Source organism: Penaeus vannamei, chromosome 37 (genome assembly GCF_042767895.1).
Source record: "Penaeus vannamei isolate JL-2024 chromosome 37, ASM4276789v1, whole genome shotgun sequence".
NCBI classification, from domain to species: domain Eukaryota; kingdom Metazoa; phylum Arthropoda; class Malacostraca; order Decapoda; family Penaeidae; genus Penaeus; species Penaeus vannamei.
The window spans coordinates 11,242,699-11,267,920 of NC_091585.1; the positions used below are offsets into that span (position 1 = coordinate 11,242,699).

General features: G+C 44.0%; 2 protein-coding genes across 4 annotated transcripts in view; one reads left to right on the forward strand and one right to left on the reverse strand.

Moving 5' to 3' along the window:
- Positions 1-17,045, forward strand: part of msk (importin-7 msk) — a 44,065-nt gene extending 27,020 nt beyond the window's left edge. Inside the window, exons 15-23 of one of the 3 annotated variants that reach the window (XM_027371395.2) lie at positions 728-892; positions 2,101-2,237; positions 3,376-3,521; positions 3,644-3,709; positions 4,037-4,158; positions 5,709-5,844; positions 9,267-9,410; positions 9,845-9,914; positions 15,881-17,045. In XM_027371395.2, coding sequence (XP_027227196.1) covers positions 728-892; positions 2,101-2,237; positions 3,376-3,521; positions 3,644-3,709; positions 4,037-4,158; positions 5,709-5,844; positions 9,267-9,410; positions 9,845-9,909 — 981 coding nt within the window. In that variant the 3' untranslated portion in view covers positions 9,910-9,914; positions 15,881-17,045. Of the gene's footprint in view, positions 1-727; positions 893-2,100; positions 2,238-3,375; positions 3,522-3,643; positions 3,710-4,036; positions 4,159-5,708; positions 5,845-9,266; positions 9,411-9,844; positions 10,047-15,880 lie in introns of those variants that run through there. The other 2 variants (XM_070115376.1, XM_027371397.2) reach the window with 2 other exon arrangements.
- Positions 17,046-22,145: 5,100 nt separating this feature from the next.
- Positions 22,146-25,222, reverse strand: part of LOC113819168 (uncharacterized) — a 12,378-nt gene continuing 9,301 nt past the window's right edge. Inside the window, exon 4 of the mRNA XM_070115377.1 lies at positions 22,146-25,222. This exon is cut by the window's right edge and continues 885 nt beyond it. The gene's annotated coding sequence lies outside the window, so the exon portion shown is untranslated.

Below are 25,222 nucleotides of genomic sequence, written 5' to 3' on the forward strand. Positions count from 1 at the left end.
AAAAGAAAAAGTAAAAAGCTTTTTACTAATGCTGTCAATATTGATATTCTTATTTTAGACATAGTTATTATAGTGTTCTTGACATTACTAACAGTAATATAAGATACCAGAAAGTATTTTCCAAAACAAGATAATAGAAAATGTTTTCAAAAGTCAAGGAAAAGGGTAAACAGGTTGAAATAGTAGTACTTGTATTTGGGTCTTTGTTGCTGAGAACTTTTGGAGTCATCTGTGTAAAAACAATTATTAGATTAAACTTGCAATGGCCATGGCATTATGCATATGCCATTCCTAGTGGCAAGGGGTTAAAATACCCAAATGTACATACATGCCACCTGTCAGAATAGAGTTTATTGAAAATTGGAAGCTCACTCAATGTTTTCCATTAACTCTCACGATATGGATGATATAGAATTTGTGCAAAGTCTACTACTATCTAGATACAGCATATCAAATAGCATACAGACATTAGAAAATGGCAAAAAAAAAAAAAAAAAAAAAAAAAAAAAAAAAAAAAAAGCTAAAATGGCTTATGCAAAAGGGGTAATAGTCTTGTCACTGCACATGGGTGTTTGTATGCACCTGGCCTACAAGCCACACACCCATCAAAGTGGCTTCTCAAGTAAACCTAATGGCTGTTTTTTCAGGTACGTGGACAGCGAAGTGTCTGAATCCAAGGGGTTAACTCTTCAGTTAGATCTCATCACCACTTCACCTTTAATTCCAGGATTGTGCAGAAGATGAGGAGTGTCATGCAGCCAAACTACTGGAGGTGGTTGTGCTGCAGTGCCAGGGCCACATTAACCAGTGCCTCCCATCCATTATCCAGCTCGTGGTAGAGAGACTACTTAGGGAGGTCAAGACAACTGAGTTACGAACGATGCTGTTACAGGTGAGTTCGGTGAAGAGTGCCTGGGAGTGGACTGGGGTTATTTTGTTTGCCTGCTTAATGTTCGAAAGGCTGGAGGTTGTGGGAGGATTGAGATAGAGGGGTCGGGAGGCATGGCTTGAACATGACTAAGGAAGAAGATGGATATTTATTTGCTTTGCTTTAGCTGGTGGTTCTGATTTTATTATTCCTTGATTGGCTTGTATTTTTTATAGTATTTTTTTTTTTAGAAAGATATTGATTTTTAATGTAATGAAGCATTTCATGTCATGATAAGGGGACCTAGTTGATAGACTGACTGAATATCAAAGGTACAGTCTGTCAGTTTTTTTTTTATGGAGGAATAAGTGCAAATGGTATGCTGTGTTAAAAATATGCTAAAACACATTTTACATAAAAGTGTGTACCTGTGCATGGTTATGTATTTTTGCATGTACTTGCATATTTATTTACAAGCTTTTTTTGTATGCAGGAATGTTTTAGTTTCTGCATCTGAACATTACAAGTAAAAAGTTTGTGTGTAGAGTACATACAAATAATATTGAACTGCAATATATAAGAGGTATTACTGATGTCAGTGACAAGGTAGACATGGTGCTGAAAATCTACTAATTGATTGCTTGTCTCTTGTCTTATTATTTTACATTTTGCAAGTGGTATTGCATTAACTGATTGTTGCTGACATCTGTAGCATCTCACATTTTCTCCCCATATTTTCATTTTCCTTCAGACCAAGAAACTGAGAAAAATATTATGTAATATTTACTGTCTACATGTGTCATTTTCTGACCAGTAGGATCCTTTCTTTACCCAAGTAGGAGAATTGTTAATGAAAGACATTGTAGAAAAAGTAAAATTGGGAAATATGAATCTGTTTCACAAGTATATGACAAATGCAGATCATTTAGATCAGTAGAAGATTTGGAAATCCCCTCATATTTGTCTTTTTCCCCCCACCTCCAAAAGAATAAAAAAAAATTAATACCTCATATTTACAACTCTAATAACCTCTTCCTTAATAGTCAGAGCTAAATCTGCCCTAGATGATCATTTTCATCAATCATCATCATCAATCATCATCATCATCAATCATTATTCATTATTCATCAATTATCATCAGTTATCATCATCAATCAAATGAGAACCTCCATTATCCCTACACGCTACACTGGTTGAAAAATGGAATCTTAAACCGTGGTGCACCGTTCCAGGTTGTGATAGCTACACTTTACACGGCGCCGGATCCCCTACTACAGGTGCTCGAGTCTACCACTTTGCCCAACACAACCACCACGCTCACATCTCACTTCATAAAGCAGTGGATTCATGACACTGACTGCTTCCTTGGGTAAGTAACCCCCGTCACTTTTGATTGTGTTATTTATTTATTTTATTTTATTTTATTTTATTTTATTTTATTATTTTTTCCCTCCCTGAAACTGCTAAAATCTGCTCCAAAGGGTGACAGCACTTTTATATTGGTTGTCTAGCTAGTTATTCTTAGCAACAGTGTTTTGAAGGTAACTAAATCAATGCTAGTCTTGTCTTTAAATGAAGTTTGGTATATTTTTTCTCTCTCCATGAAAGTAATTTTTGTATACAATTTTCTTTTATTTTTTGGGCATTTCTGTATCTGATTTATAATTAGGGTATGGTGAAGCCTTGAAATAATTAGGATTGAAGGTGTGAAACATCTTGTATGAAGGCTTAGATTAGTTTCTAATGTTCACATGTATATGTGAACATTATCTCTGATGGGTATGTAGTATTTGTTTTGCAAAAATGGTATATTTTGAAATAAGGAAAGATAGTTTATTAATATGCCTCTGGTTTATGTGCTATTCCTATCTTGGCTGACTTGGTCGTGGCTGTGGAGGATAAGTCATTCACGTCATGATACTATGTTGCATGCATTACATATACTGTTCATTATAGAGTACCTTCATGCTCACATGTCACCTGCCCTTAGCTCTTCTTGAGAGAGAATAGGTTTGGCTATCATTTTGTATGAAAGTGACAGTATTTAGTGCATAATCATATGCCTGCTCTCCCAGAAATATGTTGCACACCAAAATATTGTGCTTTCTTGCTGCTACTGTGAGTGTTTATCATCAACTTTGTAGTTTACATGATTAATCTTCTGTTACCTGCTTAGATTGTTCATTTGGTGCTCTTTATGAAATAGGCCCAGAGGGAAGCGCAGTCATCTATGTGCAATCTCTGGAGTGGAAGCCAAGCATGCCCCAAATTCTCCTGAAGGTATTGGGATAAGAAGGCTGGCTTTTATAAATGAGTAAATCAAACCAAATCCCAAATCAAGAGGGGAAGGATCTCAAAAGGATATTGTATCCATCATTCCCTTTGTAGTATTATATGTAGAGAATTTGTGGGCCTTAATGATAGGCCCGTAACTTGGCCAGTTAGGGTATCTATGAAAATGATAGTAAAGCTAGAGTAAGTGCTAAACAGAGACCTCTTGCCCTCAGCCTTCACGATCGGAAGGTGTGCGTGCTGGGCATGTGCACGCTCCTCCAGTTGGGGCCTGAACGCTTAGGAGTCCTCCAGGAATGCCACAAAGAGATTCTACCAGCCATGATTCTCTTATTCCAAGGCTTGAAGAGAGCATATGCAGGTGAGGCCAGTGCTGTTGAGATATTATCCCCATTATATGGTGCTTTAGTATTTTTGACGAAGAATATTTGATGTAATGGTTAATTTTGTGTAGCGCGCTCTCATACTTATCTTCCCTAATAGCAAAAGCTGCTGAGGAGGACGATGATGATGATGACGATGACGATGACGACGACGACATCGAGCATGGTGAGTTGCAAGATATTAGACCAAGTTTATTAAAGCATACAGTAAAATGAAATTTTAAAATATCCTTAATATTTTAAACATGTCAGTTCTCAGTTAAATAGAAAAGGTCATACTTCTCTCACTTGTCTGTTTCTGTTAATGCCTACTTCTACCTCCGTCTTTTTATTAATACATTTCTATTAGCACTTTTTCTAAAATTTCTTTTCATTCCTTTTTCACCATACTTTTCCTTATTTCTAAAGCTCCTATGCCTCATACATATGTTTCATAGCTTTTTTAATTAAAGGCAAAGAGAGGCTCAATCTCTTCTCATTCCAACCCCCACAGAGGTGCTGGAGAGTGATGAAGACGAACTTGATGATGCTGGCGAAGATTACTTAGAAAAGCTTGAGGAGAAGGTAAACAAGGCCACAGCCAGTGCCCCGTTTGCCATAAGTGCCTCCCTGCAGGTGTGTGTGTGTATACCTCGGCTGCACCTGGAGTACCCACCAGGCCAGCCTTGCCTGGCTGCAGAACAGCTGCCCCAATTGTTTTTCCACTGGGTTAATCTGTGCATCCTCTGAATGTGTGCTTGGTGCCTGCTCCAACCCTGGAGGACAGGAAATTTCTGTGCTTATGTATTTTATTTAGTGTATTTTTCATCAGTTGATTTTATTAGACTAGAAAGACTGGAGATATATTTGATATTTGATTCTTCTGTCATTATTAATAATGATAGTTAATTAACCCCTTTTGAATGCATAGATTAGCTCAGCCTTGTAGACTTATTCCCAACATAATGGAAGGTTTATTAATTTCATTTGAAGTTTTTAGTCTGAGTGGCATCTGAGGTTTAGATTTATGGCAGAGCTGTTCAACACTTCAATAACTTGAGCCTGTGAGAAATTGAGGTGCATTTTGCATGCAGAAAATCTAAAAATATCTTTAATTAAAGACTATAAAAGTCTAATCTTAATTCACCTTTAAAGTTACAAAACAGAAAAGCATGTTCTGAGAGTTTCAAATGGCATTTGCATGGCAATGAAAGGAGCAAGTCCTCAGTTGTTTATGGCACCTAGTTGTTCATGTGTTACAAGTTGAAATTGTTGTAACAGATTCCTTTGCTTGCATGATGAAGGGTTGATAGGAATGGCTTTCTCTTTTTATTTATTTATTTTTTTCTTTCTTTTTTTGTCATCCCTTAAAGCAAATAGATATCAGATAAGGTCATTTGGTGATGATAAGCTGGGTAATTTATATAAAGATGTCAGGATCAGTTGTTTCATATACATTTGAGGCAAGAAACGACTGGAAATACTTGGAACATTGAGTTGCTGCCTAGCAAATTTTATCTTATCAAATGTAAAGTATAACTAAAACTTGTAGATATTTGAATGAGCCACTTAGATTGTGTATGAGTATCTTAAATAATAGTGTTTTATATTTAGTATTATACAAGTGATAGTGTGTATATTTTTTCACTTGGAAAGAATTCTTATTTTTAGTTTTAGTATGATTATTACTATCTGTTAATCCAGTTACTTATGGCAGTGAGTTATGCTTATTGTTAATATAATGCATCTTAGTTGCTAAATGTAGGAAGCAAAATATTTAAGGTGTAGAATTGTAGGAGTTGAATACTACCTGTTGTCGTAATGCCTGAATTTGCTTGTTAATCAGGATGATTTATTTAATATAAGGGTAAATCTGGTATCAGTTCAGTGAGCTTCATGACCCCACAAATAATTTTGATACTCCTTCATAAGGATCTGGGTCAGCTTAGTGTGAAATACTCAGCTTTTCTGCATGAAATGTATTCACAACTCACCCTGTGGTTTGAACTAGAGGCAGCTTATATTTTGATAACTTTTCCTTTATTTATTTTTTTCCACATTTACTTCTATACATTAGATCCATGCATATTATGCAGTGGAAAAAGTTACTAAGTACAGTCAAGTGTTGCAGTGTATGTAGGAGGGAAATTGGCTGTGTCTGAAATCCATTTTCTGTGCCACTCTAGGATGATGACGACGACGACGACGATGATGGTTTAGAGGAAGAACGGGACGAGACTGCATTGGAGTCTTTCACGACACCACTAGATAAAGACGATTGCGAAGTAGATGAATATCTTGTCTTCAAGGAGGTTATGCATGGTTAGTCATTGATCTTTTTATTATTTTTTTTTCCCCCACATTTTATCCATTTTTTTTACTTTTGTGATTTTCTTTTACACTTTTCTCTTCTCTCCCAATTTTCTACCCCTCTTCTTTTACCACATGCTTACACTTTAGCAGCTGGATCGCTTGCTTGCAATCCAGCTACCACGCTAAGCATACACGTGTCAACTAGAGATAGCTGACACAGGCTGGGCCATTTTAGAGAAAAGGCCCGGGTGAAGATAGACTTCGCAAATCTAACTGAACTCTAACCTCTTCTTTCAGCTCTTAAACTTCCTCCTCACCCTTCCCTTCCACCTCAGCCTCTTCTGCCTCACCCTTCCCTTCCACCTCAGCCCCTTCTGCCTCACCCTTCCCTTCCACCTCAGCCCCTTCTGCCTCACCCTTCCCTTCCACCTCAGCCCCTTCTGCCTCACCCTTCCCTTCCACCTCAGCCTCTTCTTCCTCACCCTTCCCTTCTACCTCAGCCTCTTCTGCCTCACCCTTCCCTTCTACCTCAGCCTCTTCTGCCTCACCCTTCCCTTCTACCTCAGCCTCTTCTGCCTCACCCTTCCCTTCCACCTCAGCCTCTTCTGCCTCACCCTTCCCTTCCACCTCAGCCTCTTCTGCCTCACCCTTCCCTTCCACCTCAGCCTCTTCTGCCCCACCCTTCCCTTCCACCTCAGCCTCTTCTGCCTCACCCTTCCCTTCCACCTCAGCCCCTTCTGCCTCACCCTTCGCTTCCACGTCAGCCTCTTCTGCCTCACCCTTCCCTTGCACCTCAGCCTCTTTTTCCTCACCCTTCCCTTCCACCTCAGCCTCTTCTGCCTCACCCTTCCCTTCCACCTCAGCCTCTTTTTCCTCACCCTTCCCTTCCACCTCAGCCTCTTCTTCCTCACCCTTCCCTTCCACTTACTTCCACCTCAGCCTCTTCTTCCTCACCCTTCCCTTCCACCTCCTTCCACCTCTGCCTCTTCTTCCTCACCCTTCCCTTCCACCTCCTTCCACCTCTGCCTCTTCTTCCTCACCCTTCCCTTCCACCTCCTTCCACCTCTGCCTCTTCTTCCTCACCCTTCCCTTCCACCTCCTTCCACCTCTGCCTCTTCTTCCTCACCCTTCCCTTCCACCTCCTTCCACCTCTGCCTCTTCTTCCTCACCCTTCCCTTCCACCTCCCTCCACCTCTGCCTCTTCTTCCTCACCCTTCCCTTCCACCTCCCTCCACCTCTGCCTCTTCTTCCTCACCCTTCCTTTCCACCTCCTTCCACCTCTGCCTCTTCTGCCTCACCCTTCCCTTCCACCTCCTGCCACCTCTGCCTCTTCGTCCTCACCCTTCCCTTCCACCTCCTTCCTCCTCTACCTCTTCTTCTTCACCCTTCCCTTCCACCTTCTTCCACCTCTCCCTCTTTCTCTCCCTTCCCTTTCACCTCCTTCCACCTTCCACCTCTGCCTCTTCTTCCTCACCCTTCCCTTCCACCTCCTTCCACCTCTGCCTCTTCTTCCTCACCCTTCCCTTCCACCTCCTTCCACCTCTGTCTCTTCTTCCTCACCCTTCCCTTCCACCTCCCTCCACCTCTGCCTCTTCTTCCTCACCCTTCCCTTCCACCTCCCTCTGCCTCTTCTTCCTCACCCTTCCCTTCCACCTCCTTCCACCTCTGCCTCTTCTTCCTCACCCTTCCCTTCCACCTCCTTCCACCTCTGCCTCTTCTTCCTCACCCTTCCCTTCCACCTCTCCCTCCTCACCCTTCCTTTCCACCTTCTTCTTCCCTCTCCTCCCTCTCCTCCTCCACCCGCTCCTCCCTCTCCTCCCTCTTCTCCTCCACCCTCTCCTCCCTCTCCTCTTCTGCCCTCTCCTCTTCTGCCCTCTCCTCTTCTGCCCTCTCCTCTTCTGCCCTCTCCTCCTCTGCCCTCTCCTCCTCTGCCCTCTCCTCCTCCTCCCTCTCCTCTTCTGCCCTCTCCTCCTCCTCCCTCTCCTCCTCCACCCTCTCCTCCTCCACCCTCTCCTCCTCCACCCTCTCCTCCTCTGCCCTCTCCTCCTCTGCCCTCTCCTCCTCCTCCCTCTCCTCATCTGCCCTCTCCTCCTCCTCCCTCTCCTCCTCTGCCCTCTCCTCCTCTGCCCTCTCCTCCTCTGCCCTCTCCTCCTCTGCCCTCTCCTCCTCTGCCCTCTCCTCCTCCTCCCTCTCCTCATCTGCCCTCTCCTCCTCTGCCCTCTCCTCCTCTGCCCTCTCCTCCTCCACCCTCTCCTCCTCTGCCCTCTCCTCCTCTGCCCTCTCCTCCTCCACCCTCTCCTCCTCTGCCCTCTCCTCCTCTGCCCTCTCCTCCTCCACCCTCTCCTCCTCTGCCCTCTCCTCCTCTGCCCTCTCCTCCTCCTCCCCTCTCCTCCTCCCTCTCCTCCTCCACCCTTCTCTCTTCCCCTCCTCCTCCTCCTCCTCCTCCCTCTCCTCCTCCACACCCTCCTCCCTCTCCTCCTCCACCCACTCCTCCCTCTCCTCCTCTCCCTCCTCCCTCTCCTCCTCTTCCTCCTCCTCCTCCCTCTCCTCCTTCTCCCCTTCTCCTCCTTCTCCTCTCCTTCCCCCCTCTCCTCCTCCACCCTTTCCTCCCTCTCCTCCTCCACCCATTCCTCCCTCTCATCCACCCACTCCTCCCTCTCCTCCTCCACCCACTCCTCCCTCTCATCCACCCTCTCCTCCCTCTCCTCCTCCTCCCCTCCACCCTCTCCTCCCCTCCACCCTCTCCTCCCTTTCCTCCTCCACCCTCTCCTCCCTCTCCTCCTCCACCCTCTCCTCCCTCTTCTCCTCCACCCTCTCCTCCCTCTCCTCCTCCACCCTCTCCTCCCTCTCCTCCTCTACCCTCTCCTCCCTCTCCTCCTCCACCCTCTCCTCCCTCTCCTCCTCCACCCTCTCCTCCCTCTCCTCCTCCACCCTCTCCTCCCTCTCCTCCTCCACCCTCTCCTCCCTCTCCTCCTCCACCCTCTCCTCCCTCTCCTCCTCCACCCTCTCCTCCCTCTCCTCCTCCACCCTCTCCTCCACCATCCCCTCCCCTCTCCTCCATCCCCTCCCCTTAACTTCCCCTCCCCTTCCCTTCCCCTCCCTCTCTCCTCTTCTCTCCTCCCTCTCTCTCCTCCTTCCCCTCCTCATCCCCCTCTCCTATCCCTCTTCCTCTTCTCTCATCTCTCTCCTCCTTTTCTTCCTTCTCCTCCTCATCCCCCTCTCCTTTCCCTCTTCCTCTTCTCTCCTGTCTCCTCCTTCCCCTCCTCATCCCCCTCTCCCTTTCCCTATGCCTCTTCTCTTCTTTTCTCTTCTCTTCCTGCTCTACCTACTCTTTTTCAGCTCTTGTTTTTGCTAAAAGAATCAAATATTACATTTTCCTCACCCAGATGTTAACAATTGCCTAAAAGAACCTACTCTTCAATTTTTTCTAGCCCTGGAAGCTAATGCTCCAGCCTGGTACCAAGCCCTCACTGGAGGTCTAAACTCGGATCAGCAGAAGGCAATGCAGGAGATCAGCACACTGGCTGATCAGAGGAGAGCTGCAGCCCAAAGCAAGAAGATCCAACAGAGTGGAGGTGTGTGCGTGTGTGTGTCTGTGTGCAGGCATTGGTTTTAGGGTGAAAGGGAGGATGTGTTAGGGAGAGGGTGGCAGGTGGTGTAAGAGCCAGATACAGGTGGTTGTGATCTGTTACTTCCCACCCCTTTGTGTATGATTTTGATTTAGTTTACATGCACAAGCTGTAGATGCTTTTGCACAAGATATTTACACTGATTATGCAAAAGTTAGTGATGGTAGTAGGAAGTCATTTTGATGTTTATGAATTTATTTTCTAGTATAATACACAATATTATTTATAGTATCTTTTTAATAATGGTGTCTTTGACATCAGTTTTGTTTGATGAAATTATATCATAGGATTAAAAGATAACCTTAAGGTTTCTCATAACTGGGAAGATAATTGATAATTCATTGCCGTTTGTTGCTAAAACTTTCTTTTGTTCTTTTCAGGTTACAACTTCCAGCAAGTGTCAGTTCCCACCAGTTTTAATTTTGGAGGGTCTTTTGGCTCGTAATCCTGGTATGGAGGGTTGTAATATTCCTTCAAGTTTTCATCATGCAGTGTGCAGTTATTTTTTTATAATTGTTTTTTGTATCTTTCACCTCATCTTGCTCTCTTTCTCTTGCTCGCTCTCTCTCTCTCTCTCTCCCCCCCCCCCTCATCTCTCTCACTACTCTCTCCCTCACGTCTTCTTTGTCCATCAAATTTCTGATCTTTCTTTAGTGCCTTAAACATTCATTTATAGGCATCAAAAAGTGCACTAAAGTTTTCACCTCCTGTATGTGGTTTAAGAATGTAAATGTTGACTGTGTACAAAAAAAACAAAACAAGATTTAAAAAAGTAAAAAAAACAAAAAAGAAAAAAAAAAGTAAAATAAAAAAGAATTGAATGAAATCTCGGGATGTCTGAATTTGGCTGCAAAGGCTTGCTCAGTGCCAGCCAGACAGCTAGCCTCTGTCGTTCCATGTGAGGAGCCCTTTTGCCAGGAAGAAAGGCCGGGCTGGACTAGGCTTACAAGGCAGCAGGTCTTGTGTGTGTATGTGATAGGTAGCTACAGTAGCATATCCCCCAAGTGAACCAGGCTGAGTGTTTTCATTTGATTACAGTAGACTGTAACCCTGCAGTAATTGATGCCTTCTGTTACTCTTCTGTATAATTATAGATGAATAGGATTAACTGTTGGAGTAGGTCGTCCTCATAATCATCATCATTTAATAATAGTCGCCACCACCACCACTGTCTTTACATTATTGCTCATATTTGGCCAAGGGTGACATATATGATGTATTCATTTTTTGTGTATTTTGTTGAACAGGGCTCCGGTGAGCCCTTTTTTATTATAGTAATGTCTTTTGTTGTTATAGTGTTTATTTTCTCTTCTTAGAGATATGTTTCATTATCATTAACTTGGTTCCCATTTTGTATTTTGGTTTTGATTAGCATTATTGATTATTACCCTTATTTTCATTTATTTGATTTTTTTTTTTTTTTTTTTCTTTTTTTCTTTTTTTACATGTTTTTTGAAAATACATTTGTTATACTTTTTGGTCCCTTCCCCTTGTGGGAATGTTCTCCCATCCGGTGACCCCCAAACTGGAGCACAGCTATGATCGATGTACAAAAGAGCCGCCCCAGCCTCCCAGGCCCGAGTGGGGAATGTGGGTGGGCAGGACATGCCCCCCTCCCCCTGTACACATCCCCAGCCCCATGGCTGTTGTCCTGCCCCCCTCTGCACTAGAATGTGGTCAGAAGGCACTCGGGCAGAAGTGGAAGGAGACCTGTTGGAAATACAGTTGGCGCTGTAGGTCGGAGCGAGCGGAGGCCACGGCGTGGGCGGCTCTCCATAAAACCCCCGCGGGTGGATCTTGCCGGCTCTCTGCGGATCCTAATGGTGCCCTGGTAACGGTCCCCCTGTATATAACGCATCCAGGTCCAGCTGGGGCCAGGGACGTCTTCCTCCCCTACACTACCTTCCTTCCACCATTCACCAACAATCTCTGCCCTCCCCTTTCCTCTTTACTACCCTCTCCCCTCCCCTTTCCTCTTCACTACCCTCTCCCCTCCCCTTTCCTCTTCACTACCCTCTCCCCTCCCCTTTCCTCTTCACTACCCTCTCCCCTCCCCTTTCCTCTTCACTACCCTCTCCCCTCCCCTTTCCTCTTCACTACCCTCTCCCCTCCCCTTTCCTCTTCACTACCCTCTCCCCTCCCCTTTCCTCTTCACTACCCTCTCCCCTCCCCTTTCCTCTTCACTACCCTCTCCCCTCCTCTTTCCTCTTCACTACCCTCTCCCCTCCCCTTTCCCCTCCCCTTTCCTCTTCACTACCCTCTCCCCTCCCCTTTCCCCTCCCCTTTCCTCTTCACTACCCTTTCCCCTCCCCTTTCCTCTTCACTACCCTCTCCCCTCCCCTTTCCTCTTCACTACCCTCTCCCCTCCCCTTTCCTCTTCACTACCCTCTCCCCTCCCCTTTCCTCTTCACTACCCTCTCCCCTCCCCTTTCCTTTTCACTACCCTCTCCCCTCCCTTCTTGAATCCCACCTTCACTCACCCTTCCTTCTCCCTCCTACCTCATCCTTCCATCCTCCCCTTTCCCACCCACCTCCACCTACCCTCTCCTCATATTATTAACATAGCCCTCCCCTCTCCCTCCCACCTCCACCCTTCCCTCTCCCTCCCACCTCCACCCTTCCCTCTCCCTCCCACCTCCACCCTTCCCTCTCCCTCCCAACTCCACCCTTCCCTCTCCCTCCCACCTCCACCCTTCCCTCTCCCTCCCACCTCCACCCTTTCCTCTCCCTCCCACCTCCACCCTTCCCTCTCCCTCCCACCTCCACCCTTCCCTCTCCCTCCCACCTCCACCCTTCCCTCTCCCTCCCACCTCCACCCTTCCCTCTCCCTCCCACCTCCACCCTTCTCTCTCCCTCCCACCTCTCTCCCTTCCCTCTCCCTCCCACCTCTCTCCCTTCTATCTCCCTCCCACCTCTCTCCCTTCTCTCTCCCTCCCACCTCTCTCCCTTCTCTCTCCCTCCCACCTCTCTCCCTTCTCTCTCCCTCCCACCTCCACCTTCTGTCTTCTGCCTTCCTTGCCCTTGGTTCCCAGAGTATGACTGGCATCCCCACACCCCCTTTCTCTGTCGTCCTTTCTCCACTGAGTTTGTAAAGCCATCTAGTGAACCACTCCCCTGAGTTTTTGGAATTCTCTCCCTACTTTTGCCCTCCCTCCCTCCCTCCCCTTACAGATATACACACTGCCCATTTAAGCCCTCCCCATCCCTTTTTTTTTTCTAAGCTACATAAGTCATGGTGATACTCCCAAGTGATTATTATGAATGAATCAGGTGATATGACCCCTCAGTCCCTTTTCTTTTTTTATTTATTTTATTTCATTTTATTATTATTATTATTTATTTATTTTCATTTTGTGTTGGTCTGGTACTCTCATTCTTCAGCTCATGAGACCTCATTAATGGTCTGCCACCCTCATTGCTGACCGGGCGAGGCAGCACCCCTGGTCACCTCATTTTTGGCATGGATGATAGACTGGTCACAAGCCATCCCCCCATGCCCTTCCGCTACCCCCTCCTCCCTCCCCCTCCTCCACATGCCATCCTGAGAGCCTATGCAGTAGACAGGCTTGTAATTTTGTATAGGTGATATGCCTCCTCTTTTTTTTTTTTTTTTTTTTTTTTTTTTTTTTTTTTTTTTTTTTTTTTTCTTTTTTCCTTTGAGTCTCTTAAAAATGTATTAAGGTCAGTTATTTTTTTTGTGTGCACGTGTTTGTGTTGCCTAGCAAGTTGTGGCTGTATGCCCAAGATTGTGAGCTGCTCCTTGACTGGCAAGCTTTGTCCCATCAGATCATGATAGATGTGTGGTTTTGTTTATTAGGAGGAAAGTTCATCTAGAGCAATGGAATTGCATTCAATCTGACCGACCATCTGCAGCATTGCCTTTGATCTTTTGGTAGATGTCTGGGTTAAGTAGACCAATTTGCATTTTAAAAGTGTTGAAATAGCCTGTAACTTTATAAAGTGAGGTTATGATACTGCACTTTTCAATAAAATCATGGAGGAAATGAGTTTTTTAGCGTGCAGTGCAAGCAACAGAAACACCCCAGAGGAAGGGATGTCATTTGGTGTATATACGTCATAGGCCCACACCAGTGTTGCTCTGTTGGTGCAGGATTGACAGTGGTCTTTTTTTCTTTTTTTTAGTTAGATATCGTGTATTAGCATCATCTCTAATTGATTTGAGCATAGGCTATTTGTTGTTTTTTCTTTTATATATTTAGATTGTGTGATTCATGCCTGAGCGCTTTCTAAGCGTTAGGGAGAGAGAGATGTGTAACATTAGCACAGCATCTAGTGTGTATGTGCAAGTTGGGAGATGGGAGATTGAGCAAAGTAATTCTAGTATGAAATGATGTTTTGTTGCAGAAAGCAACTTCACGCAAGGACTGCCTGACAGTAACTCCTTTTTGTATATTGTCAGACTTGTTCTTCTAATTTGTATCATAGTTTGCTGCATGACAGTGTTTCTTGTGGTGATTTAGGAGGCTCAGGAAGATTTATCAATTTTGCAGCTATATACATATTAAAAAATATATATCTACATATATATTTGTCATCTGAGTTGTATCACCAGACAGATAAGTGTATCAAGGAAGGGGGAGGGCAATTGACTGGAAATCCTGGGACATGGGACAGGCCAGCTCTCTTGGGGTGGTCACAGTGGTCGTTGCCCTCTGATGTTCATCTTATTTTTTGTTAGAATTGAACCCTGTCTCTCATTAGGAGCTGCGCACGATGAACGTCTGGTGCCTCCAAACTATCTAGTCCACTCATTTTTGAAACCATAATTTTTGAGCTTCTTAATTATGGAGTTTTTGTCCTTTTTTCATTTTTTAAGTTTTTTGTTAATTTTCTTTTTTTCTCCAATATATATTACCAAGGGTGTTTTGTGTTCTTGTAAATGTCAGATTGGAAGGGAAATAGGGTTCTTGATGATATGGCTGGCTGAAAGTAGTAGTAAAAAAAAGAACCTCCCTTTCAAGTTTATTCACGGGTGATTTCTGGGAAGCTTGGCATAGTGCCTATTTACTACGTAAAGTAAACCACTTAAAAGAAGCTCATAAATTGTACAGAGCAGCTTTGTGTTGCCTGTATCTACATGATATTTTTGAAGGCCATCTGTGATATTTGTTCTGATTATATGAAAGTAGTTAATGGGTTTTATTTTGACAAAATGAAAAAAAAAATTGAAGATATACACTGTAAGATTGTTGCAGATCATGCAAATATGCCTGTTTCTTTTTATGTTAGGTTTTTCTTTGTTTTTGATGATTTACTTATATGCAGGCATCACATAATCAATTCTGAGTGGTGCGTGGTCCTTGCCAGTGGCCACTCGTGCCAGTTTGTGTTGCTCAAAAATGCATGATCGCTCAGTCCAGTGTGTGCTCTGGTGTTGCGCTGGCATGCTGGTTGGCACGTGCAGTGGTGTGATAGCAGTTCAGGGAGGCAGGTATATCACTTGCTTGAGCAGAATTTGTACCCCTGCAACTGGCATGATAGATGTTTGTCTGTTGTGGGCCTCGCAGAACTGCACGTTCCCTACAGCATGTGTTGGTGTGGTATTGGCATCACCCTGTTCAGTGTGGCACTTCTGTATTTATCATGCTTCCGAAAGTAACATTGTTCAAGTCTTGCTTTGAGAGTATGAGGATGAAGATGTTATCCTGTCCAGTGTGATGCTGTTCAGTGCCATGCTGCTTGGCACTTGGTGCCCAGTTTGTCACTGTCCATGTGATACTCCCCAGTGCACATTCCTATCATGGAAGTGTCACAGAGGCCTTGGTCCGCAATAGCCTGTGCTATGGGCCGTGTAAATACAAACGGTTATTGTAAGTAGGAAAGAGAGATTATATTTTTATATAGCAAGATGCCACCAATGCCCAAGTAGGGACAATTAGCCATGCTAAGTCCCTGCATTTTTTTTTTCTTTGTTTTCTTTTTTTCTTTTTTTTTTTCTTTTTTTCTTTTTATTGTTTATTATTTTGTTTATATTGATCCTCCTATTAGCTAGTGCTATGAGGTCGCTTGACTTGCCCTGCCTTGCGTGGCTTGGTGCCTGGGCCTGCCCTACCTCCACACTGCACTTTGTGTTAGCACCACGTATCAGATCCTGCTGTTGTAGTTTTGTGCTAAAGTTTGCCTCTTTTTTTTTTATCTTTTTTTTTATCTTTTCTTTTCATTTTTTTTTTTTTCTTTGCCCCTTTTTGTATTGTATGTGCTTAGTATCGGTAATTATTTTTATTATTGTCATAATGCTTTTTTGTAATTTAAGTTTCACTTTTAAATGTATAGTAGTAGTGATTAATGTAAATAATTATTTCTCAGCTCATTAAAAACTTAACAGGTAAATGATGTCACCTGTATAGTATATTGTAGCAACATGTGCAAGACAATTTTCTATTTATTTATTCCAGAAAGTAAACTTCAAGTCCTATTCAGTTAATAAGAAGAGGAAAAAATTTGTCCATAACAAGTCAGTCAGAACTGGCCATGCTCATAAGCTAAGAGTTGTGGATGGCTTGGGCATTATTTTATGAATGTATAGAGGTGATAGTCTAATACCTTGAGGATGCATCCCTCTTGTATCATAAACTTATAAATGCTGTTTCACATGCTGGCAATACTGTGACTTTTTGATGAGCCATTGGACATCAGTAGCCTTCATCATAGTCTTTATTGTCTAGACAAGATTCTTCATGTGTGCATGTGCGTGTGGACTTGCCATGTCTGGCTGTGAAATAGCATTGTGTTCTCTCGGTAATGTGTCACCCGAGAAAAAGAACCCATCCAACTCCAGTTTAAAGGCAGTGTTGACTCCACCTTCCCTACCCCAGTGTGTATATATACCTGGAAAACCTCTGTTTTATTGAGGGAATTAAAATTTTGTTATTTGATATTTACCTTTTTTTTTTTTTATAGGAACCACCAAGAAATGATACGAGGCTGTGTTAAAATGCCCATTCTGTTGTTAAGTAGTTTTAAAAGTTGAAGATATTTGTTAAAATGTTGAGTAAAGCAGTCAAGGAAACAAGAAAGTGTGCATGTGTAGTGAACGCCAAGGCATTAAAAGCCATACGGGTGGTAGAGGGGCATGTCATATATATATGTGTTTATATATATAGATATATATATACTTATAAGATATATATATATACCCTATGGACACGCGGCGTGTACTAGCCCTTGCTATATGTCGCACCTATTTATTTTTGTTGTCTTTTGTAGTAGGAATCTTCTGTGTCATCTCATTTATTCAGCTTTTTCGGTACAGTGTTTTTTTACCCTCGTTTCCAAGTTCACGGCGGGTACTGTCCTCACCTTTTTTTTGTCTGTTCTCCTTAATTATTATTATTTTTTTTGTCTCTTAAGTCTTCTCGGATGAATCTTGTACGTGGAGCAGTGTTCTTCCTCCAAGAAATCATGTTCCTTCCTCTTCAAACTTTCTCCCTTCTTGCGTGTGTGTTTCATCATCACCGGAACCTCAACCATCATATATTGTGTACAATTCTTTTTGAAAAAGGGTCTTGTTGCAGACAAGTAAGAATCAGTCATGTTGCTTTAGTAAAAGGAAATATAATTTGGATGTCTTTTATTTTATCCTTTTTTTTGTGATTTGGAAATTCAAAGAATAAAAACGTGTAGAGAAAGTGTGGATGAAAATAAATATCATCACAGCCCCACACGTCATAATGAATTGTGTTCAAAAGCTCCTTGTGGCAATTTTCTACATATTGATTTCTTGGATAATCTTGTGAACTTATCTACACATGTGTTCCTCCCCCAATTCCTTGCCTGTTGTTGTCGTGGGGGGCTTAGGAGACGGAGACTGACACCCAATGCAGGGATCTCCCCTGCTTAAGGCCTCAGCCCTCGACTTAACTAATTTTACATGGTCTTTTCTCCCTCCAGCTTTGTTTCCGTCCCTTCTTCAACCCCTCCTCCCCCCCCAATCCCTTGCCCGTTGTTGTCGTGGGGGGGCTTAGGAGACGTAGACTGAGACCCAATACAGGGATCTCCCCTGCCTAGGGCCTCAGCCCTCGACTCGACTAATTTTGCATGGTCTTTTCCCTCTCCAGCTTTTGTTTGTCTCTTCTCCATCCCCTTCTACTATCTACTTCCTAAGGTGTGAGAGCTGTGCTGAGAGGATGAAAGGCTGACCTAGTGCCAGTCCTGAACGGCCTGCGGGAACTATGGGCACGGTACTCCCGACTAATCTAGCCCTTACCTTCAGTAGCGAAAGGAGGTGGACCGTTTAGGCCTTTTTACATAATCCAGGTTCCCCATGACCAGTAATGAAAATGTAATCCCTTTATTAGAGGCTATGAGGCTAGCCCCCTTATCAAATAGCCCCAACCCAGGTTCTCCTTTGACCACAGCTCCGAACACAAACTACTACCCACTTCTCAATGCCTACTAGTGTATTATCCACCCAAGCAGAAAATCAATCTCCAGAAGACATTCCTACCCACCCAACTTCCTCAAATTCAACTCTACCCCTACAACCTTCATCAAACAACCAATCCTCCCTTCTTACTACCTTGCAACCTTATTCTCCATCATTCCGTAATACTCCCTCTTCCACACGTCCCCGACCATCCACCTCCAACAACCCTACAGATATCTTAAATACTCTGTTTAGCCCAGCTAAATCGGACCGATTTTTCGTGATCCCTGCTACAGCCCCTTACTCAGGCAACACTCTTCTCTTTCAACAATGCCTCCAAAAACAAGTAGGCAGAGTCCCTTTCTATACCAGACGCGATCGCTCCCGTCTGGTAACAATCAGATCAGAAACTGAATCTATAGCACTATCAAATTTAACTGATCATTCTGGCAACCCCATTCCTGCAGAACCTCATCCAACCCTTAATACCTGTACCGGAACTGACTCTCTCTCCCCAGCAAACTGCCCAGTCGATACCAAAGATTGGTCAAACTGTGGAGAAGACTAATTAGGATGCCTCAAAGACCAAGATGTGAAATCAGTACATTCCTCCTAAAGGTCAACGAAAGAATCCGACCAATATTGCCAAAATTACCTTCCATACACATGACCTTACCTTACGTATCTACATTGGTGGACAATCCCTGTTCGACCATACTAACCCCCTCCCCGTCAATGTCAAAACTGTTGGCGCTTTGGACATCCTGCCAAACACTGCCGTTCCACCTGGTCATAACCGATCAAACTGCTCTGCACAAACATGTACATTTGCTAACTGCGGCGGCCCCCATAATGTGTTTTATAGAGGCTGTCCCACTTACAAGTTTGAATCTGAGGTAGCAACTCTCAGATACAAAAATGGTCTCACTTTACGTGAAGCCAGACAGGAAACACGTCGACACGGTTTTTCTCATACTCCATATTCTAGCAACATCGTTCGCTCAGCCCTTCCCCCTCCACCCCAAAATGTCCCCATTTCCACTTCTACATTCTACATCCCTCAGACCAATTCCTTTGCCACTCTAAACCCAGACACCCCAATCTCAACTACAGCCCTAACACCAACCCCTCTCCCTCCCCGCACTACCCGCAGTAGACAGACTAAACGTTCTAACCCTTCTTCCCCTACAGCACAATCGCCTCCACCTACCTATACCTTTGTTCCTGAGACACCAGTCTCCTCTTCCCCCCCTTTATTCCACAAAACTCTCCAACCAATTCCATTGCAGAAACAAATACCTTCTCACAAAACTCTCCAACAAACTCCACTGCAGAAACAATGGATGACATTCAAAGCTATATGCTTGAGACACAAGATCCCATAACTCCCTCCACACTTGAAGTGATTGCCGATATCCATACCCCTCCTACTCATATTCCCCCTACACCCCTTCCTCCTAATCCCTCCCAAGACACATCCCCTTCAACTTCAACTATCCATCCTTCCGATATCCATCCTACCACTAATACTCCCCTACACCACTTCCTCCTACTCCCAACATATCCCACCCCCTTCAACTCCAACTATACGCACATTTTCCCTCCCTCCACCCCCTCTATCCATTCCACTCCCTCCCGGATACACACGGGAATCACTCATGTCACAACAATGGTATTCACTATCGTATGGTCCGACACCTACCATCTTCCTCTCTATCCTTCCTTTTAACTATTTTCAACCACATATGGACGCCAGGAAATTTTCCTTCTCATAATCATCTTTCTTCCCAGTTTGGTCTCCGCCGTGCCTGAAGCACAGCAGACGCACTTACCCATTTCCAGGCATAACATACATCTGCATTTGCACACCATGAATCTGTATTAGCCATATTCTTTGATGTAGAAAAAGCATATGCTACCACTTGGCGGTACCATATTCTACAACAGTTGTCCTCCCTAGGTTTACGTGGAAACATGGGTGTCTTCATAAAATCTTTCCTTTCTAAACGTACTTTCCAGGTCAAGATTGCCTCTTCCACGTCGTCATCCTTTCCTCAGTTCGAAGGCGTCCCACAAGGAAGTGTGCTTAGTACCACTTTATTCCTTCTTACTGTAAATGACATTGTCCCAGTCCTACCACCAGGAGCCCAGGCATCACTGTATGTTGATGACTTGACCATCTACGCATCTGGCACATCCATATCAGATCTCCTTCAATTCCTTCAGTCTGCAATAACAGACTGAAACCATCCTTTTCTCTAGCTCACAGAAAGGTCCCCAACCCCCACTCTTCTTAACGCTCCACTCCAGTACCGTTGTTTTGGCGTTATATTTGACTCCCAAATTGTCCTGGCGAGACCATATCATGTACATTAAAGAAAAAGCTCAACGCCGCCTTACAAACTCTTTCCCACATGTCCTGGGGCTCAGATCACAAAACTCTAATCCATCTTCATGTTATCTTAATCCTCTACAATCTAGATTATGGATGCCATATCTACTCTTGCCTCAACCTCCCTTCTTGCTCACCTTGATACAATCCACCACAGCGGTCTCTGCTTCGCCCTAGGGGCCTTCCGCTCCACTCCCGTTGAGAGCCTGTATACTGAGTCTGGCATGCCGTCCCTCTCTCGACGTCGAGCCCTTCTCTGTCTCCGATGCTATGCTCAATTTCACCAACTTTCCCTTACCAAACTAACTATTGCACAATCCCTGCTTCCTACCTTTAACTCTTCTCCACGTTTACCTACTCCTTTCTCCGTACACATGGATACCCTCCTCTCCCATTCCTACTTTCCTCACCTCCGAGCTCTCTCACTTTCTGCCCATTCCATTCCTCCATGGCTTATACCTCACCCCTGTATTTGCGCCTGTTTTCCCTGACCCACCAAAATCAGATATCCCTCCCTCTATCCTTCTCACTCATTTCCTTGACCATGTCTCCATTCGTTCCTCCAGCATTCATGTTTACACTGACGGTTCCAAATCCATCTCAAGAGCTAGATTCGCAGTAACCTTCCCAAATCGCACTTTCAAATACACCCTCCCCCCTGAATCTAGTGTCCTTACTACAGAACTATATGCACTCCTTTTTGCCTTAAGACGCATATACTCAGTCCCCTCTTCCTCTTTCACTATTTCTACTGACTCCCGTAGCTCATTAACCCTCATAAAGTCTATGCACTCTCCCAACCCCCTTGTCTGTAAGATCTAGAACTGGTTGTTCTATCTATCCACACATTCTCTTGTCCTGTCCACGCTTTACTACAGCCCGCACCTCTGCTTTCCCCCACCTATCCTCCCTTCACCGACCTCCCAACATATCCTTACAGAATCCCACAGCTTCTGCCTTGACAACCTGTTCTTCTTCCTCAGACGCATAAATATCCTTCACTGATCTAATTCCCTTACCTAAACCACCATAACCCATTCCCTCATCAGCTCCCTTACCTATCTTCAACCATTCAATATTACTCTAGATAGTTGACGCATAACAACTATCACCTGCCATCACTCTTTACTATACCTTCCTATAGTGCTATATAACCTTAGATGCCTAGCACATTTATTTCGCTTTTAACCATTAACCATTAAACATTATAAAATACCGCATGTCCTACCTCCTTTATAAAGCACTATACTTTGCAGTTATCCGCATTTTCCTCCGCCGCTTGATCACAATCATTTCAGTCTACTTCTTTCCTTCCCTCCCTATTGACTTTTTAGAAATTGAGACTACTTCCCCAACTCCAACCACCTTTCCTAATAGTTGGAGATTAACTGTCGTTATACCCTCTGGGATGACTCTACTAGTAATACCAGGGGTCGCCTCTTGGAACAATTTCTCTCCAACACTGACCTTATTCTCCTAAATTCCAACCATCCCATTCACGTCGACATGCGTACCCAATCCTTTTCATGCCTTGACCTTTTCTCTTTGCTCCTACCCTTCAATGACTTCCATTGGCCAGTCTTAGAAATCTTTCACTCTAGTGATCACTTCCTATTCTTTACTGTACATCCTATATCCCACTCCCCAACCCCCCTCGCTGGTGCTTTGATAGAGCAGACTGGAATACCTTTACCTCTCTCTCTCTACTCTTGACCTTCCTCCATCATCCTTCTTTTCTACTTCAGAAATGCTTCAAAACTTCACAGCTAATGTACTAAATGCAGACTATACAACCATCCCTCGAACCTCCCGATCTTACACTTCAAAATATGTTCCATGGTGGAAGCGTGTAGCTTGGAACAGCTACTGTTACATGAGAGGCACCCCCAGTCAATTAACGGCATTATTTTTTTTATTTTTTTTTTTACAAAAACGTGACGTCCACCCTCGCCGTACAATCCGCATTTTCATGACAAACAGCTGGCAAAACTATGTATCCTCCATGGCATCCTCTAAACCAATGTCTACAGTCTGGCGGCGGATCCATAAATTATTAGGAAAGCATCCTCCTCATCCTGTCTCCGTCCTCTATAATCATAATAACCTCATCTCTGACCCTCTTCAAGTAGCTACTGAACTTGCTTCCTTTTTTAGTCAGGTCAGTAGTGGTTCTTACACTTCTCACTTCTCTTCCTTAAAATCAGACAAAGAGCGCACTCCCATCTCCTCCATGTCATCTGCAGAATCTTATAATGCAACCTTTTCTTCTTCTGAAATCTATAATGCACTACAGTCATGCCGCAACACCCATGGAGGCCCAGAAGGTATTCATTATCGTATGCTACGACACCTTCCACCTACTTTCTCATCCTTCCGTCTTCCAGTATTCAATAACATATGGATGACTGGAAACTTTCCTCCCCAATGGAGAGAAGCTATTGTACTACCCTTCCTAAAACCTTACAAAATAGGTACCCTTCTTCAAGACTGATGTCCCATAGCCCTTACAAGTTGCCTATGCAAATTAATGGAAAGTATGATTAACTTCAGATTAATGTGGTACCTAGAATACCACAAAATCATCAATTTGGATTTCGTCGCGGCAGAAGCACAGCTGATCCACTGGCTTATGTTGAAACTAATCACATCAGCATTTGCACAATGTAAGTCAGTATTAGCTATCTTTTTCGGTCTCGAAAAAGCATATGATACCACATGGCGGCATCATATCCTACAGTAGTTATCTTTCCACGGCACAAGTGGAAACATGGGTGTTTTTATAAAATCCTTCCTCTCTGATCCTACCTTCCGTGTCAGATTTGCCTATTCTCAGGTGTCCCACAAGGCAGTGTACTAAGCACCAACATTGATTTTCATAGCTGTAAACGGATTAGTTTCAGCTCTACCACCAAGAATCTGGTCATCACTACATGTAGATGATCTAGCCATCTTTGCCTCTGGCCCTTCCATACAAGTTCTCCATCCAGTCATCAGTGACATCAATCTCTTCATGGGCTACCAATCTAAGCTATCGATTCTCTACCTCTAAAACCTTCTCCATCCTATTCTCTCTTTCACGTATAGGCTCCCAACCTCCACTCCTCCTTTATGATATCCTTATCCAATTCCAATCTTCCGGTAAGTTCCCTGGTGTTATTTTCGACTTTAGGCTATCTTGGCGAGATCATATCTTCTCCATTAAAGAAAAAGCACGCCATTGCCTTCGACTTCTGCAAACCCTCTCTCACCAATCCTGGGGATCAGACCGCAAAACACTCCTTCATCTCCATATTACCCTAATCCTCTCCACCCTTGATTATAGTTGTCATGTTCTTCTGCCTCTCTTCTCTATCAGCTTGATCCAATACACCGTTGTGGTCTCCGCTTAGTCTTAGGAGCTTTCCGATCCTCTCCAGTTGAGAGCCTATACGCTGAATCATGACTACCATCCTCTCTCGACGTCACGCTATTCTATCTTTCAGAAGCTATGCTCGTTTCCACCAATTTTCTCTCTAAGTTAACTGTCCCTCAACCTCTCCTTTTAATGTTTACATCGGCGGAGAGTCCCATCCTGTCCGACCATATGAATCCCCGTCAGTGTCAGAATTGTTGGCTACCATAAGGTATTTTGTAGGGGCTGCTCTGTCTACAAGTTTGAGTCCGAAGTGGCAATTCTCAGATTCAAACTTGGCCTCACTTTACACGAAGCCAAACAGGAAACATGTCGACGAGTCTATTCTCTAATTCCCCACTCCAATAATATCCTTTGCTCTGCCCCTCCCCCTCCCTCCAAAGATGTTTCTACATCTACCGCAGTATCTCTTCCTCTTCCCACTTCTAACTCCTTCCTCTCATAGTCAAATTCTTTTGCCATTGTGAATCCAGACCCCGCAATCTCCACCACTATTCCACACTCCAGTTATAATTCCCCGGCACCTTCCCCTCTTCCTCCTCGCCCAACTCATCGCACAAGACAAGCTAAACGCTCCACCCATCTTCTCCTGCCGCATGCTTTCCTACAGCATCTCCCTCCACCCCTCAAACATCTGTCCCCTCTTTTCCCCCTCATGAGAAAACCTTTGTTTCTCGCTGACATCCAGAACTATCTGCTCTCATTCCTTCTAGCACTCCAAGTAACTGCCGACGTCCATCCATCCTCTTCATGGTCCCCCTACACCCCTTCCTCCCACCCCCTCCCAACACATCCCATTCCTTTCTGTTTCAGCTGCATCATCCCCTCTTCCTTACCCATTTTCCCTTCCGCTTCCCCTTGGAACTCGCCCTCTGCCACAACAACCCCTTCCTTGGATTCTCTTCCTCCTGACATTTTACCAGAAACTGTGATCTAATCGCCCTTAAAACCCCTTTCTCCTTTGCTAATCCCTTCTTTACCTTACGGACATCCTTGCAAAATCCCACACATTTTCGTTTTGATCTCATGATCCTTGTTAATTCGTACCTTCCTGAACTGCTGTACGACTTCTGACGCAGATTTAGTCATCAAATAACCCCCTCTTCACCCTTTTCTATAGTGCTATATGACCTTTGATGTCTAGCGCATTTATTTTGTAACCATTAACCGTCAGTTTTAAGGTGTATTTTTTTACTAGCAGTTTAAACATTTTGCAATGTAATTTGAGCATTAGTGCTGACTCTCGAGTATAGACGTGTATTCGAAGTGTTCGCATTCAGCAATGCGAATTACGGGGTAAGTTGGGAAAGGCAGCCGTAACGCTCGCAAGCCTGCGTTTGTATGTGTTCTCTTCAATAACAGGATCGTAAATGAGCTTGTCTATAACTCGCCTCGAGTCGGTGAACATTTATATTTAAAAATCGTAATGCCGAAGACCTCTGACCACTCTCCTGCTCTGTTCTCAAATACTGAAGTCTTGAAGCCAAGAAACTAGGTGGACAGATGAGTATTAATGATATTAAACGACTAAATGATAAAACTTTACTTACTCCTATCTCTACAGCCCC